This window comes from Acipenser ruthenus, chromosome 20 (genome assembly GCF_902713425.1).
Source record: "Acipenser ruthenus chromosome 20, fAciRut3.2 maternal haplotype, whole genome shotgun sequence".
Taxonomy (NCBI): Eukaryota; Metazoa; Chordata; class Actinopteri; order Acipenseriformes; family Acipenseridae; genus Acipenser; species Acipenser ruthenus.
In genome coordinates, this window is record NC_081208.1 from 15,866,794 (window position 1) to 15,883,746 (window position 16,953).

The window sequence follows — 16,953 nt, forward strand, 5'->3', positions numbered from 1 at the left end:
TGGTTCTGAGCTGTTACTGCACCTATGGACGACTTGCTCGCTCACTCATTAAAATCTTTATTAAGGGACACTAAGATATTTAGTGGGTAATGTTTTTGCAGCGCAGCACAATAATTGCAGCACAATATTTTACAGAAACAAAAGTTGAAGCACGGGGTTTGAGTAGTGGAAAAAAACACAGGCAACAAAATAAGAAAATGAAGAAGTAGTGAATGCTTAACTCAATTCAAAATGAAGAAGCAACCCAAATATCTTCTCTGCAGCACAATATTTAACAGAAACGAAAGTTGCTTATCTTGCTGATGTGAGCTGGTGTTATTTTAGGTGAGGCAGTCTAGGACTAGTGCTGATCAGGATCTGAGAACATGGCCTTATGCGTTTGACAGCGAGAGAAATTAGACTTGTCAGTAACGCTTTCAAAATATTGTCTGTACATTCTTATGAATTTCAATATAGTTACATCAGAGTAAAATCCGAATAATTATTGTATTTGATTGTTTTTTTGTAATGATCTTTCTAGTTCTGAATATATATATATATATATATATATATATATATATATATATATATATATATATATATATATATATATATATATATATATATATATGGTGAGTAAATGCCTGTGTGCTTGGGGCTCTGCCATTCCACAGATTATGTCAGACCCCCTCACTGGTGCAGGAGAGACTGACAGCTCACTGAGACCCAATCTGTATCCTCTATCTATCTATGTGTGTGTATATATATATATATATATATATATATATATATATATATATATATATATATATATATATATATATATATATATATATACACATTTTTAACCCTAACCCTAACCTCCCTCTCTCTAGATATACATTTAAAAAACAGAGAACACATTCAACAGCATGTAGAGTACTCGCAACACTGTGCATCGTATGCAGCCTTATTACCCTCTGCTGGCGACTTTTGGTAATACACTGCCTAGGAAATGAATTGACCTGCACTGCACACTGACGTCTATGTGTCCTACGTATTTAACACTTGACTAACATTTCAACTCTAGCTAGGTAGACTTAAAGAACTATAACAATCTACCTGGCTAATTCTATCATGCTATTTGAAGGCAGAAGCCGAAATATTGTATCTAATTTTTATAACAGTGAGTTATCAGTTATCTCCATTAAGGATTTCTAGTGATTCTCCTTGGGTATAGAGCGGTTTTGAATTCTCTCTCTGTCTGTCTCTCTCTCTCTCTCTCTCTCTCTCTCTCTCTCTCTCTCTCTCTCTCTCTCTATATATATATATATATAATCTGACAGCTCTTCCCATCTGAGATCTTTCTGTTTAAGACTCTAAAACGATTCCTAACCCCTTGATTATCTGCCTATGGATATACAGGTAATCCAACACGGCTGCATTCAGTTCAGTCACAAGGGTCACTGCACTGCCACTGCATCGTCTCTGTGTTGTGTTTAAATGCACCTCCTTCTTCTCCACACGTTTTACACCTTGCAGGTCACAGCTCTTACCCTGCAGTGCCTCTCGTATGAAGCAGACAGGCTTTCTGAAACTCGCTGCAACTCGATGTCATCCGGTACAGAAACAAATCACAAACACATTCAAACTGTTTACAAAAAAGGCTCATTCTTGTTCATAATTGCATTAATATCCTCTTCAGGGGGCATTACATGTTTGATAAGTGACCCTGATTATGTTTTTTAGAGCTGTTCTACTCCAACGTGAGAATCACCACCCCTAAACAAATTGTCCAAAGTTGAGGGTCAGTGATGGAGCAGGTAAAGCCATCTGGAAGGTATTAATGCTAAAATAATCCCCACTGATTTATTGATGAGACAGACTGATAGATAGCCAGAGAGACCGACACACAGACACGGTGAACATGTTTAAACCATCACTGTAGCGCAACTGCTTTACCAGTCTGTGAAACCCTCATAGACAAACGAACAGCATAAGAGACATGGTTAACTGTATTAGCAAGAAAACAGTGTGATACCAGCAGAGACAGGCTCCTCTGCACATACTAACTGAATCAGTGAGAAGGGGAAGGTAGTTTTACATCTTAAGAGACAGGAGAAGGGAGTCACACTGACTGATAGGAAGAGGAATGTGGCAGCCCTGCCGCCTCTGAGAATTTTTTTGTTGCTTTTGTTTATGAAAGTGTGACGTATGAAAGTCGTAGCGAGAAATCACAAACATTCACACACACACACACACACACACCCAAGCACACGTACGCACACGCACTCACACAGACAAACACACACACAGACAAACACACCCATACACAGACTCACACACACACTCACATAAACACACTCACACAGACATACAGGCTCACAGAGACACAGACACTCACACAGACAGACAGACACACACAAACACACTCACACACAAACACACGCACGCACACACTTTACAAAGACACACAGACCCACACAAACACACCCACACACACTCACACACAAACACACCCATACACAGACTCACACAGACACACTCACACAGACATACAGGCTCACAGAGACACACACACTCACACAGACAGACAGACACACACAAACACACTCACACAAGCTCACACAGACAGACAGACAGACACATACAAACACATCGACACGCTCACAGACACACAGGTTCACACAAACAGACAGACACACACAGACACACTCACACAAACACACCCACATCCACACCCACACAGGCTCACTCAGATAGACAGACAGACAGACAAACAAACAAACAGACACACACACACACACACACAGAAACACACACAGACAGCTGCGTTATGAACCTTAAAAAATCTGAGCACTTTTAAAATAAAAGGAATAACCGCAGTAACAGTAAGCAGGCTGGGTATGGCTGCACGGAGCGGCTTGCTCTATCCCTGAGTGTAGCTCAAGAACTTCTGGCTCCAGAGAAGCACCTCCTCTTCCCCGCGCTCCGTGTTTAAAACTCTGTAGCTCTTATCGTTCTCACAAGTCATCCGAGCTACCTGAAACAAAGACAGGAGTTACAATCAATCAGCAGCCTGTTAGGAGAGTGCCATGTGGCTTGGATTCCACTGGGGAGTCAAAATATGAACAAATCTGATTCCACTGGGGAGTCAAAATATGAAACACTCTGATTCCACTGTGGTCCCATTCTACCCATAGCAGACTCACCTCATTACAGCTGCTACCACTGACCTCAATAATATACAAACTATTGTGGCGTCACTGTCTGTGTGTCTGCACTGCCATTGAAGATGACTTGGGAAGGATATACAGTAGTTACCATATTATGGTCCCATTCTACCAATGATAGCCTCACCACATTGTAGCTACCCTATACTGCTACCATTGTCCCTCAGTATAATACAGAACCACTGCATTGCCATTGTAGTGCCACTGTGTCTGTGTGTGGATTGCCATGGAGGATTATGTGGGTGGGTTGACCCGGTGTGCCCGGGCTGGGCTGACATTCATTAATAATGATTTCCATTACACGATAGTAGATGTTTAAACTTCATGCTGATTTGAACTCGGCTCTCGCCAAGATAAGCACCAACTAAGACGTAGCTTTACAGTAAACTAATGTGATCCATCTGTGTCTCCATCCATTTGCGTTTCCTTCCATATGATGATGTAGATATCCTTCTGCCTGGTGTTGATGGCTGAAGTGTAATGTTGGCTCCAGGGATCAGCTTATTGCCTCCCTAGCACATCAGCACACACAACGGCTGTCTACGTGAGCATATATAGTCTGCTGTCTTATAATATTACTATTACAAGAATTTTTCGAGAAATCTTTATTTTTGCGTTTTGATTTGAGAGCAACTACAGATAGATTTGCCTTGGCAAATTTGGAACGACTTCACTGAAAACAGTGTTGCCTGTTTCAAGCTAAACATAAAACATTACATGGACAAGTAGCTGTTTCCGACAAAAGCACGGTGTTGCTGGACAAACAAACCTGTCACGTTTGGGATCAAGTTTTGGCTGGCAGCGGACCATACCCCTACCTGTGCAAAGATGAAACTCACCCCGCTGGTCAGAGACTGGGTGACAATGTATTAGGCTGACGTAACCGTGCTTAGGAAAAGAGATGAATGTTACCAATATATATATAATTTTTTTTTTCACTGTAATTAGCAAAACAGTTGGAAATAAAATTAAAAAACAGCCTGGTTGCAACAGTAAACAAAGACTCAGACTTAGTACTCAGTGAAAGCAATCACCAGTGTCCAGTTGCTGTTTTTACAATGTACTAGAAATGGCAGCCATCAATTCCTTCATTTTGTATAATGAATGTACCGGGGAAAATATTAGTAGGAGAGATCTCTTATGATGCTAGCCACTGATCTTTGGCAGAAACATTTTGATCAGAAAACTGCAAAGCGGCAGGGAAACGTAGCTCAATCTGGATACAGTGTGCATCAAGAGACACACACAACAGAAAACAATGCCAGGTAACTAAATGCAATAAAAATAAAACATCTGATATCTGTGCCCAGTGTGAAAGAGCAGTATGTGGTAAATGCACACAAGTTGATAAGCGTTACATCTGTGTGGATTGTGCTAATATGGGGGCTACTTCTGAAGTATGTTTCCCTGAATGCGCAATTTATTTTATTATAGTTTTTCATTTTTTGAAGTCGTGCTATGCAGTAGGCTAATGTGAAAAAAGCCTTTTATGTTATTTTTGTAAATAATGACTTCGTTTTCACAATTTTGTATGTACATGCAGTTTACATCTGTTTACACTATCTTCTTTTGAAATGTTTATTTTATTATAGTTTCATTTTTTTACATCATGCATTATATGTGCTAATTTCGAAAATAAAGCTTTTTGTGTTATTTTTGTAAATAATGACTTCATTTTTACAATTTTGTATGTACATATAACAGATTACAGCTGTTTACACTTTTGAAATGTTTATTTTATTACAGTTCATGTTTTTACATCATGCATTATATGCACTAATTTAAAAAAAAAGGCTTTTATATTTATTTTTTCATTTAAATTCGAAGTTTCTGCTATGCAAATGTTAGATATGATGTTCATAAATAACACTTTTGAGTTGTCTTATAGTTTGTGTTTCATTTTCATACCAAAGCTGTTTAAAATGTACCTGTCAAAATGACTACTGCTGGCGGTTCTAGGTAGTAGCATAAACCCAGCGGTTCTAGTGTTAAAACTTCCAGCTTCTCTACTGTTGTCAAAGAAACCTCGTACACAGTCAGTGGCCACAGCAGCCTTGGCAGTAGACCAAACTGAAAGCACCAGAGTTTTAGTTTGCCTGGTAAAGCACTGCTGTCTATGCTCTTCAACCCTTCCACTGCTTCTTGTCTAACTTCTCCCACACGAACTGTGTCCTTTAGATCCCCGTCGTACCATCTCCCAAGACTCTTCACTGGCTTCTCAGACACTGTTGGTATTGCCTCACCATTAATGAAGAACGTTTTATCTACTACTTTACCTTTAATTATAGAGATGCTCCTTGATATAGTGGGCTTGAATTGCATTAGTGCCCATTCAATGTTACTGGTTAATTTGCCCAATAACTGATTAGTGCAGGCTACTGTTGTAGTCATGGTTGTCATGTCATCCATGTATGCTCGAATTGGTGGTAGTCACATTCCAGAAGCCAAGCGCTCTCCTCCCACTACCCATTTTGATGCCCTAATGATTGCTTCCATTGCCATGGTAAAAGCCAGTGGAGAAATGGTGCATCCTGCCATTATTCCAACTTCTAGGCATTGCCATGTAGTGCTGAATTCTGAAGCTGAAAAACTAAATTGCAAATCTCCAGAGTAGGCTTTCACTAAATTTGTTATTGTCATCGGTACACTGAAAAAATCAAATGCTGCCTAAAGAGGTTCATGTGGCACTGAACCATATGCATTAGCCAAATCCAGGAATGTCACATGGAGCTCCTTCCTCTCCTTTTTAGCTGATTGAATTTTTTGCCCGATCACATTTGATGTGTTCTAAGCATCCTGGAAAACCTGGAATACCCTCTTTTTGTACTGAAGTGTCAATGAAGCAGTTCTTTAATAGGTAAGTTGACAATCTCTGAGCAATAATGCTGAAAAAAATCTTGCCTTCAACGTTTAATAGGGAAAAAGGGCGAAACTGACTGATGCTTGCAGAAAGTTTTTCTTTAGGTATAAAGACTCCACCTGCTCGGCGCCATGCTCTTGGTACAACCTGTTTTTCCCATGCCACTTTCATCAATTTCCACAGGATTCGTAGAACTCCTGAAGCACTCTTGTACACTCTACGGAACTCCATTAGGCCCTGGAGATGATGAAGCCCTTGCTTTTTTCACAGCTTGCTCTACTTCTTTCCACTTAGGTGCGCAGTCCTCCATTTGGTATTCTGGTGGATTGATAGGTGGGATGTCTGAAGGAATTGACATAGGCTCCTGCCTTTTTGAATCTGTATGTGTTTCCTCCAAATATCTCTCCAGCTCAAACTTAGATGCTTTTAGTGTGCCATTCTTCTCACTGGTGAATAACTTCTTTACAAATTTGAATGGGTCTTTGTAAAAGTTAGTTCTCGCACACTCCTTCTGACTTTGTTCTGCTCTTCTCCATTGCTTCCTCAGCGGTCTCCTTTCTCTAACTAAGCGTTCAATCTCCTGCTGCCGTCTAGACTTTCCAGGAATAGTTTGTACTTTTTCCTTCCTTTTTTCAACTCCAAACCTCTCGCTTCCATATGCGTAGATGATGTCCCCAAATTGATCCAGGTTCTTTTCAACTGTTCCACTTAACCTTTCAAACACAAAGCAGAGATCTGTGTTTACTATGTCCCACGCAGTTTTCTCACAAGCTCTTGGCCATTTAACTCCAGGCTTGTGCCCGTTGAGGTTCTTTTCTCTCTTATGCTGGTTTGTCTGACCGGGTTCACAAGGATCATTAGGTTCATCACTAACTGTATCCATGCAAGTCCTCCTCACGTCTATGACAGGGGTGCTGATATCCTGCGAACTGTGGTTTGCTTCCTGTCGCTGGATTTCACTTGACTGACTTCGTAAGAAGTACTGATCAAAGCGAGGCCCTTGTCCCTTCTCCCTCAAGTATTTCATTCTCCCTTGATGAATCTTTACACCCGACCGTTGTCGCCTTGCTCCAGCTACAGACACAGACCTGGAGTTCCATGTCTTTGCTAACTGCAGATCTTGAAGTAGTCTTTTGTGAAGTACTCTCCATACTCATATCAGTTTCCGTTCCTAAGTCGTTAACTGTGTTGTCCAACGTTGAGTCATCTTCCAACCCCGCTCTCGCAGACTCTAGGGGTATTTTTCTCTTTCATTTCTTAGAAGCCTTGGGCGGGTGTCTCCAGTTCCTGCAAACACTGGATACTGTCGACAAGGATAGCTAACCCTTGCCAGCCCCAATGGGGTCTCTTTCCTCCTGTCAGCAGTCTCTCCAGGCAGTCACTGGACATATCCAGATCTTCATGATTTCCATTGCATGACAGTAGATGTTAAAACTTCATGCTTATCTGAACTCGGCTCTCGCCAAGATAAGCACCAACTAAGATGTAGCTTTACAGTAAATTAATGTGATCCATTTGTGTCTCCATCCATTTGCGTTTCCTTCCATATGATGATGTAGATATCCTTCTGCCTGGTGTTGATGGCTGAAGTGTAATGCTGGCTCCAGGAATCAGCTTATTTGCCTTTCCAGTGCATCAGCGCACACAACGGCTGTGATGCTGGCTCCGGGGATCAACCACAGTGCGGTCTCCCCAGCGCATCAGCATGACAACCGTCTGGATTGAGCTAAGTAGGGTACATCTCTGGGGTCTTCAAGTGGGCACATTATTATTAATAATAATAATAATAATAATAATAATAATCTCACCAGGATGTTTTCTATGCTGTAGCGTCGACACTGATAGCTCTTGAAGCTGCAGTAGTGAGGGTGCATGAAGCCATCCGAGTCACAGATCTGAAAGCAGGGACAGGAAAAGCTTGGGAATGAGAGGCAGGAAGCAGCTGGTATCTGCAGCCCTGACTCATTTAAAGCAGGGGTGGAACAGTTTCGAGTTTAAACACTCTTTCCAAGTGTTAAACAGTTAGAATATTTACCGGACTTGTAACCACTGTCTAAGATATGCATGTCAAAATAAGTCAGCTGTAGTGTTTATACAGCAGGATGTGTGCAGTGGGATTATTTGTTCAATAAGTCTTTTCCACGCACACATACATGCTGTATACATGCACTTTCTTCCACAGTGTTGTTGCAGGGCATCATAAAAACATGTCAGTGTGCCAATGGAGGGCTTCTCAGGGTGGCTTTTTCAAAAATTCCCAAAAAAGGCAAAGTTTAAGGATATACTCTGTCAGCACAGACAGAGATGGACTCACACAGACAGACACACACACACACACAGACAGACTCACACAGACAGACACACACACACAGAAAGTCAGACACACACGCACAGTCAGACAGACTCACACACAGACACACACACTCACACACAGACGGACAATCAGTCACACACAGACACAGACAGAGACAAGCTCTTACACAGGGACGCAGACAGACACACTCACCTTGTTTGGGTATTCCCCTGCCTGGAACAGCATGTACTCTGTCAGTAGCCAGTTGGCCACTCTCTGGTCATCGCAGCCATAACTGGCCAGCCGCCCGCACCAGTACTCAAACCGCATCCCCCCGTACAGCTCCATGCCCAGGAACTCATTGCCTTTGGGAGTGCCTACCTGAAACACAGCCAACTTAGCAACTAGCCCTGAGACACACAGACCACTTAGTAACCAGCCCTGAAACACACACAGACACTTAGTAACCAGCCTGAGACACACAGACCACTTAGCAATCTGCCTGAGACAAAAACACAACTTAGCAACCAGCCCAGAGACACACAGACACTTAGCAACCAGCCCTTTTAATTTAAACATACAATGACAATGCACAGACATACAGAGGTACTACAATGGAACTGCAATAATGGATCTGTATTAATACTGAAGGGCAACAATAGTACAGAACAGCTACAATAGGATGAGGCTGCCATTAGCAGTGTGTGCTAACTACACCCTTACCAAACAATCTTCAATGACAATGCAGACACACAGACAATGCAATAATGGTTCTGTATTATACTGAGGAGCATTGTAAAGCCCAGAGAGGAATTGTAAAGCATATTAATAAACATGGCAAACCAAGGTAAACTACAGTAAATGCAGAGTATAACTATGGGAAAAGCATGGGGAAACTGCAGAAACACCATGCAGTAATACAGTGGTGAACACGGCTCTGCACTCTCTCCTGTCTCACCTGGTTGCCTATGTTCTCGTGCTCTGCCTGTATCTTGGGGTTCAGGTAGCTGGTGTGGTTCAGCCCGTCTGCGCACTTCACTCGATTCACATTCCCGCTGGCATGGCACTGCTCCATCTTCAGAGAGCAGAAAGCACACAGCGGGCAAGAGTCCTGGTGCTGCCGGCCCAGACTGTCACATACCTGGGGAGAAGAGAGGTAGACAGAGAGGGAGAGCGGGAGACAGAGACATACACACAGACAGAGAGACACACAAACAGAGAGACACACAGACAGAGGAAGACAAGAGAGACAGAGAGGGAAACAGAGAGGGAGACAGGGAGACATACACACACAGACAGAGAGACACACAGACAGAGGAAGACGGAGAGACAGAGGGAAAAGAGAGGGAGACAGTGAGACACACAGAGGAAGACGGAGAGACAGAGAGGGAAACAGAGAGGGAGACACACAGAGAGAGGGACAGATGGAGACAGAGAGGGAGATACAGACAGAGAGGGGGACACACATGCAGAGACACAGACAGACAGACATACACACACAGAGACACACACATGCAGAGACATGCAAACATACAGAGACCAACAGGTAGACAGGCAGACAGAGAGACAGAGAGGGAAAAACACACAGCAACATGCGCACAAATCAGTAAAAAAATAATAATAATTAAGATTCCTTGTGGTAGAATTATTATTTTTTTTTTTTCAAAGACAGAATGACCAGGCGAATCACACAGTTCCAAACTGCATTCAGGTTAATAAATATTTGCTGTGTTTCCCATACACTGTGCTTGCTATATAAACAGAATACCCCTGGAGCACACAGAGTCCTGCTGTGTTTATTTCACTCAAGAGCTCAGGGGATTCTCATCCTCTTCATGCAATAACCACGTGGCTGCATGAGCACTCAGGAGGAATCTTCAATGCACAGACAGAAATAAGACTCCCATTGCACAGCAGTTTGATCCATTCCTGGTTTTACTATGAGTTTAATAAGACACACCTGGATGAAACTGCTGTGCAATAGGAGTTTTATTGCCATCCCTACAATGGGACAGAATCTCAAAGCTATTTACTCCAAATTAGCATTAGCGTTATATTTGTCTGAATGGAAGAAACCACCTTGTACAACTCTATAACATACAAGAAACAACTACTCACCCTAAAGCTCTGAATTACGTCTTTGTTGTTTATTTCTTTTTACAATCTCAAAAACACCTTGCTCATAACGTTTTGGAGTAAATATCTTCTGAGGACCCATCCCTAATAAAGGGATTGTTACTGCAGAATCATTCCCACTGGCCTTTTCCATGCCATTCACTCAATAAGGCTCATGCGTCCAGCAGTTTTGAAAGACAGCTGATTTAGCAAATGTGTTTTAATTCTAAAGGAATGTCCGAAATCTCTGTTTGCAGGCCTTGCTTCCAGACAGTCATGACCAGTAGAAGTTTTGTTGGAAGCTATTAGCAGCAGCTACACTTGTAACTTCACTGAGTGTAGATCTTACACTCAGAAGGTCAATGACAAAGCATTTGAAACATTCAAACCACAACAGGTCCTATAGAAACAGATTCAATACGTTCAGCTTTTCGTCGGTTATTTTATATTTCGATGCATTGGCTTCGAATCTGTTTCTAAATGTTTCGTGGCTCACTCTAATCCAGTTGAGAGTGTAGCTTCTCTTGCACGCCTGTACAACAGACTGTGATAAACACTCTCTCAACCTGATCGGCCACCAAACACTTTGAAACATCAATTTCGCCTGGACAGTGAAATTGCTCCCCACCCCTTCAGAAAGCCTTCTAACCAAAACCTGCAGCTTCCCTTAATGACTGACATTCTTTGCAAGCAGTAAGATGTTTTGACCCCTAAGACACAGATGAGGTATACAAAATGACCTAGGAAGTGCAAGCGTAACATATTGCCCTGGAAATCAAGGGAAGCAAACTGAGAACTGAGATCTTTGACCTAGTGTGGTACTAGATGTCATATTTTAAAATGAAAATACATGTTCAGGGTTGCTAATAAGACTCCTATTGCACAGCGGTTTCACCCATTCTGGGTTTTACTACAAGGAAACAAGCTCAGGTGTCTCTTATTAAACTTATTAATCGTAGAAACGTGGAATGGATCAAACTGCTATTGCGGCTGTTTCTTTGTAGACTGCACATTTGAGATGTAGGATCTGTGTCAGTATCGTGTTAGCTATGAGCACTCTGCAGTACCAGCTCTCCGAAGCTCTGCCTGTGGTCTTCGTGCTCCATCCACACCCGCGCCGTGGTGGACTGCAGGCAGCTCCCGAACAGCAGCTCTGCACACAGGATGTGCAGCATCTCGACAGTGCTCATCCCCCACAGCCTGCCCCTGAGGAGGAGTTTCAACAGCAGCTCAAATCAGAACGCTTCATATCCCAGGTGCTTTTAGACTCATTGCTGTGTGCCAAGTTGATGATGAGTTGTATGTTTTCTGACAGATTATGTGTTTTTTTACTGCTTATTTCTTGTGTTTTATGTTGTTTTATGTGGTGCTGTGAGCCTCTTGCCAGGTCGTCATTGTAAATGAGGATCTGGATAAATAAAGGTTTTGATTGTTGATTGATTGATTGATTGATTGATTGATTGAGAAACAAAGGGACACAAAACGATTGCTTCCTGCCTCGCAGATGTCTCTTAATGCCACTCCAATGATTAACTATCTGTGTTTACACAGCAAGCGTTGCGGTATCTAGCATCGGATAACTATTTTTGGTGGTCCTGAGTAAAAAAAACATTTTCCCGGATTTAATGTTAGAATATCACCCTCATTCAAATCCGACAACAGAATGAGCGGGTTGAACCACACTGCTGCAAATCACACTGCTTTCACAAGCAGATATATTACGTGTACAGATTATTATTTAAAAAAAAAAAACAGCAAATATACAGATAAATGCACTGACATCAAAATTAACATCAAAGTTACTCAAGCACTTTACACTAGCTTGTGAAACTGTGTTGTAATTAACAGCCTGTAGGTAAAGTGTATCTGCAAGGACAGCTTTCAGTTTTACTATGTCAGGTGCATGTTCACCATTTAGGTCTTGCAAAACAAATGCAATATGTAACCCATACTGATCTTGTGCATCAGTCGACTCATCAGTGACCACTGACAAGCAACCAGACTGTTTTACCAATCCCATCTCCTGCTTTAGGTAAGTATTCACGTCTCAGCTGGACTGATGAAGGAATCTCTCCACCATTTGCTACACTCTGTCTGAAGAATTTCCGTAACTTTTGGTTGTCCAATTTTTCAAAAGGGATACTTGCACAAACAAACACCTCTGTCAGGTCAAAACTTAATAAGCAGACTTTTGGAATATGGAAGTCACTGTTTTTTGTTTCTTTGCAAGTAAAGCAGTCGCAGCACTGCTCTGGATTTCCGCATTTCTCTTTTCGGTGAATCTAATTGCCTATCAACACACGAGTTTCGGTAGTGATCTACAGTAACGTTGCAGGACATACAGAACAAGAGCTTACCTCCTTCGCTGTGTAAAACTCCTGCTGGATACTGCTTTACGTGATCTGCTGCAGACACATTTTTAGCCTTTTTAGAGACATCCATTTCTTGTTTACAGTGTGTAGTATTTTAATTTCCCACTTAAATTGCATATAGTGACATGACATCATCACTGCACAGCACTGTGTGCATGGCGAATATTACACGCAGGCACATATCAGAGCTGTACAGTTTCGTTAAGGTGATTTTTGAATTTTTTTGTATGAAATACAAATAATTATGAAATTATTTTTATTTCTTCAGAATGTTGTAAAAATCGCGGTATTGGGCCAATTTCACGATTTCGGGCAGCCCTTGACGATTTCGGGCAGCAACCTATTGAAAAGCATCTGATCACACACACAAAACAAAAAGATAAATATATAGCTGATTAAACCGCTGAGAGTTTTGAACCCCGATTAACTGAAGTGAGGTTTCATTTGAGAACAAAAAATGATAATATAGTATGTGTTTTTGGTTGAGCCCCTATATGTGTGTGTGTGTGAGTTTGAATGTAGAGGCTGAGAGGTTTGGTTCAAATCTGACAGCCTAGACTTGCTCTGGAAACTTTGGTTTCCAGTGTTTTTAATTATTATTGTTTTACTTACTTTAGAGTGTCTTCTTTTCCGTCCGAAGGCATTGAACCCTCCTGAGGAAAGTAGGGAGGAGGTGGTGGAGGGGAGCGGGGCGACGCTTGTAAAGGGGGGGTTTCCGTGGGGCCAGGGTCTTGATCTTCGAGGTCCTCTGAAGGGCGTTGCGCACGATCCTCCTCCGAGAAGGAGGTGGGAGAGCGATTTAGGTGAAGCATGACCTTTTTTTTGTTTGTTTTTTTCACATGGCCAGGGAACCAGGGCCCCAGTAAAAAGGGGTGCTGACCGCCCTCAGGAGGCCTCATCATCTGGGGCTCCAGCCGTCCCTGAGAGACTCCTGAAGGGGGGTTCTGGGGAGGGGCAGGATTGGGGTACTCGGGCTCCCATGAACGGGGGTTCTGAGGCTCTGCTAAAAGGGGGCTTTGGGGAGGGCCGGAGTATTGGGGTTCCAGTGAGCGGACGTTCTGAGGGGGTTCAGGATAGACAGGTCCAGACTCTGGATAGATGGGCCTGTCTGAAAAAAAAAGGAGACAAAAGCAGTTTGAGTAGATTGAAAGAAAGAAAGAAAGAAAGAAAGAAAGAAAGAAAGAAAGAAAGATGAATTTGAAACCTTGTACTCTGGGGTTCATGTTGCTCTCCACCTGCTTCACTGTGTCCTGCATGACGGACTCCGCAGGATAGTAGGGTGACCGGGTATCACTGTCGCAGTCCACTCTCTTCAGCAAAGTGACACAGAGCGGGAGGACAGGGGTTACTTTAAAAACTTTATTAGATGAAATGTATTTATTCAAATGTATTTATTTTTTATTTTAGAATGCCCAATTATTTTACCCCTGATTTTCTCCACAATTTAGAATGGCCAATCATTTTTTTCCCCTCACCGCCTGTCATTCCTGGGGATTCCGAAGGGAGCGTCGCATTGGCTCTGGCGCTCCCATAGGTTAGGGAGACAAAACTTGCATCACGCTACAGCGGACCTTACTGGCCAGGTGCCCAGTGAGCTCGGAGCGAACATCTTCAGGGCTGGCCCTTGTCCTCCAGAGGCCGGTAGCTCGCTGATATCCGCTCTCGAGTTCCTGGGTGTAGAGGAGGAAGCTGGCTTGGTCGTGGGATTGGAGGACGCCTGCTGAACCTTCACTTCTCCTGAGCAGCTGTGTGGGGAATTGCTGTGGTGAGGGGACATACTTGACCATTCAAAATTGGGGAGAAAATCAGGGGTAAAATAATTAAAACAACAACAATAAATAAATGACCCCAAATGAAGCTCTACAGCAGCCTGTGCTGTGGATGTGAGGGGCAGTCGGTCCTCACCATGGCGTAGTAGAGGTGGTTCGAACAGCGGAACTGGGCAAACTGGCAGAAGCTGCTGAATCTGGGAGACCCTGGAAGGTCAGTGCAGATCGGCCCTGGGACGAAAAACACAACACAGGTGCAGGACAAGCAGACTTTACTAACAGTGCAGTGCGTGCCTCGAGTCAATCCAATTCTAATTCCTTTTAATCCATTCCCAATTCCAATTCCCATTCCCTTATAATCAATTCCAACACATCATTGATCAAAATTGCAATCAGCAGTATTCTGGGTCACGCTTTATTTTAAGGGCTGTTTTTTAGTTTATTAACGTTAACAAACATTGTTCATTTTTAGCTAAGGGTTAGGTTTAGGGTTAATAAAAATTTGATGTCATTTGCTAAATATCACTACTGTAACATTTTGAACCGATTTCAAGCATATGATCGACTGGGTATTGATCATCCATAGGGCTCTGGTGTTTGATTGATCATCCATAGGGCTCTGGTGTTTGAAGTTTTAGCTGGCCTATTATATATTATTAACTAACAGTTAACAGAAAATAAATAATGTACATTAACATGTTTATTAACTGTTTGTTAACAGTTAATAAACAAAAAAAACAGCCCTTAAAATAAAGCACGACCATATTCTGTTAATTTGAGCTTCTCACAGGCAACAAATTACTTGCATTTAAGTCACTGTTATTCAATTAGATTGACTTCAAATGAAAGCAGCTGAACAATTACAACAATTATTACTATGTCTCTAAAATATAAATTCCAATTCCTTCAAAGGATATTAAAAAGGAATTGGAACTGAAAATCAGGCATTAACCCTGACCGTGGGAAGTGCTCCCCTGCTAGAAGAACGCCTGTTTATTCAGGGCTGAAAGTAAGGATGTGCTGAGAACGGAGGGGGTACATGATTACACGTTGCCGTGGATGACAGCATTTCCAGAGCACCTGCATATTCCACGTGTGAGTATAATATTATAGCAAACACATTAAGCATCTTCAGTATAAAGATAATATTGCTAAAAACAAGGTTAGAAAATCAATGGGGTTGGGACAAATATCTGAATATACAATCAAATATTAATAATGCTGTGGCAGATATCTGAATACGCAATCAAATATTAATAGTGCTGGGACCGATATCTGAATACACAATATGTGTAGACTGTTGACAGAAATCAGAAATAAGTCTCCCAATGTGCTTAGCACCTTTCCAGAATGACAGTAGCTCAGTCTGTGTGGGATTGCAATACTATAACAAACAGAAGAACCCCTGTATCAGCAGTCCTGTAGGAAGTAAGCCTCTCCCTGCAGTACCTTTGGGCAGGACGCCGTGGTTCTCAAACTGGTCCAGGCGCAGGAGCTGGGGGTCATTGCAGCCGTGGGACCTCCTGATCTCGCAGGTCACACTGGCTTTCCAGGAGGGGCGCAGGGCTGAGAAGAAGGTGCTGTACTCGCTGGAGGAGAGCGCGGTCCCGGGAGGACGGTTCTCAAAGTCCTGTCCCGTCACACCCCTCCACATCACCAGTGCTGCTGGGAACACAAACACAAACAAGGCACACAGCCAGCTAGTACAGAGCCCCCTGCATATTTTACCATTCCACAGCCCACTCATTTGGCTAATAATGTTGATACTGGCCTGTATTTTAGTGTAAAAAGCAGGGGTGGAAATAACTCCCATTGCATAGCAGTTTGATCCATTCCTGGTTTTGCTACGAGTTTAATAAGACACACCTGAGCTTGTTACCTAGACACTGGGGCTAATCAAGCTTGTATTAAAATGTGTATGGGTGAAACTGTTATGCCCTGGATACTGCTTTAGAAATGTAGCATACTAACAGTATACACCAGACACTGCTAAACAAAAGTAATACAATTGGAAGTGCGACTAAATATAAGGAAAACTAAATATTTAACCAAAACTTGAAAATTATCAACGAAAATCTTATAGCAATGTATTGTGAATTGCACCAAAATTATGCCTTAGGTGTGTGTGTGTGTGTGTGTGTGTGTGTGTGTGTGTGTGTGTGTGTGTGTTAATCTAGTTTAGATATATCTAAACAAAAAAGTCAATCTATATAGACTATAAATCTGATTAAATGGAAAGCACTCCTAAATTCTCGCCAGATTGCTACAGAAATAATTCACGTTCTGGAATATTTCTGTGTTAAGTGAAGGTATATTAATCTGTCGTTAAATATCTACGATATCACAGCTAGGG

The 16,953-nt window shown here is 42.2% G+C and overlaps 1 protein-coding gene across 1 annotated transcript; it reads right to left on the reverse strand.

The window, feature by feature from the left end:
* Positions 1-869: 869 nt before the first annotated feature.
* On the reverse strand, positions 870-16,751 carry LOC131698953 (acrosin-binding protein-like). Its single transcript, XM_058994084.1, has 9 exons — positions 16,050-16,751; positions 14,737-14,831; positions 14,036-14,141; positions 13,444-13,939; positions 11,527-11,665; positions 9,303-9,905; positions 8,558-8,725; positions 7,860-7,946; positions 870-3,001 (listed from the first exon to the last, which is right to left on the reverse strand). The coding sequence occupies exons 1-9, from the start codon at positions 16,411-16,413 to the stop codon at positions 2,888-2,890; spliced, it is 2,172 nt and encodes a 723-aa protein (XP_058850067.1). The 5' UTR covers positions 16,414-16,751; the 3' UTR covers positions 870-2,887.
* Positions 16,752-16,953: the final 202 nt, after the last annotated feature.

Coding starts and splice junctions, on each gene's coding strand:
- LOC131698953 (XM_058994084.1), bottom strand. CDS start 16,413: ATGGGAGTTATTTCCACCCCTGCTTTTTACACTAAAATACAGGCCAGT. Junction 11,666..13,443: donor GGAAAAGAAGACACTCTAAA/GTAAGTAAAACA, acceptor ACTCCTCCTCAG/GGGCAGGCTGTGGGGGATGA. Junction 3,002..7,859: donor ACAGCATAGAAAACATCCTG/GTGAGATTATTA, acceptor TCTTTGTTTCAG/GTAGCTCGGATGACTTGTGA.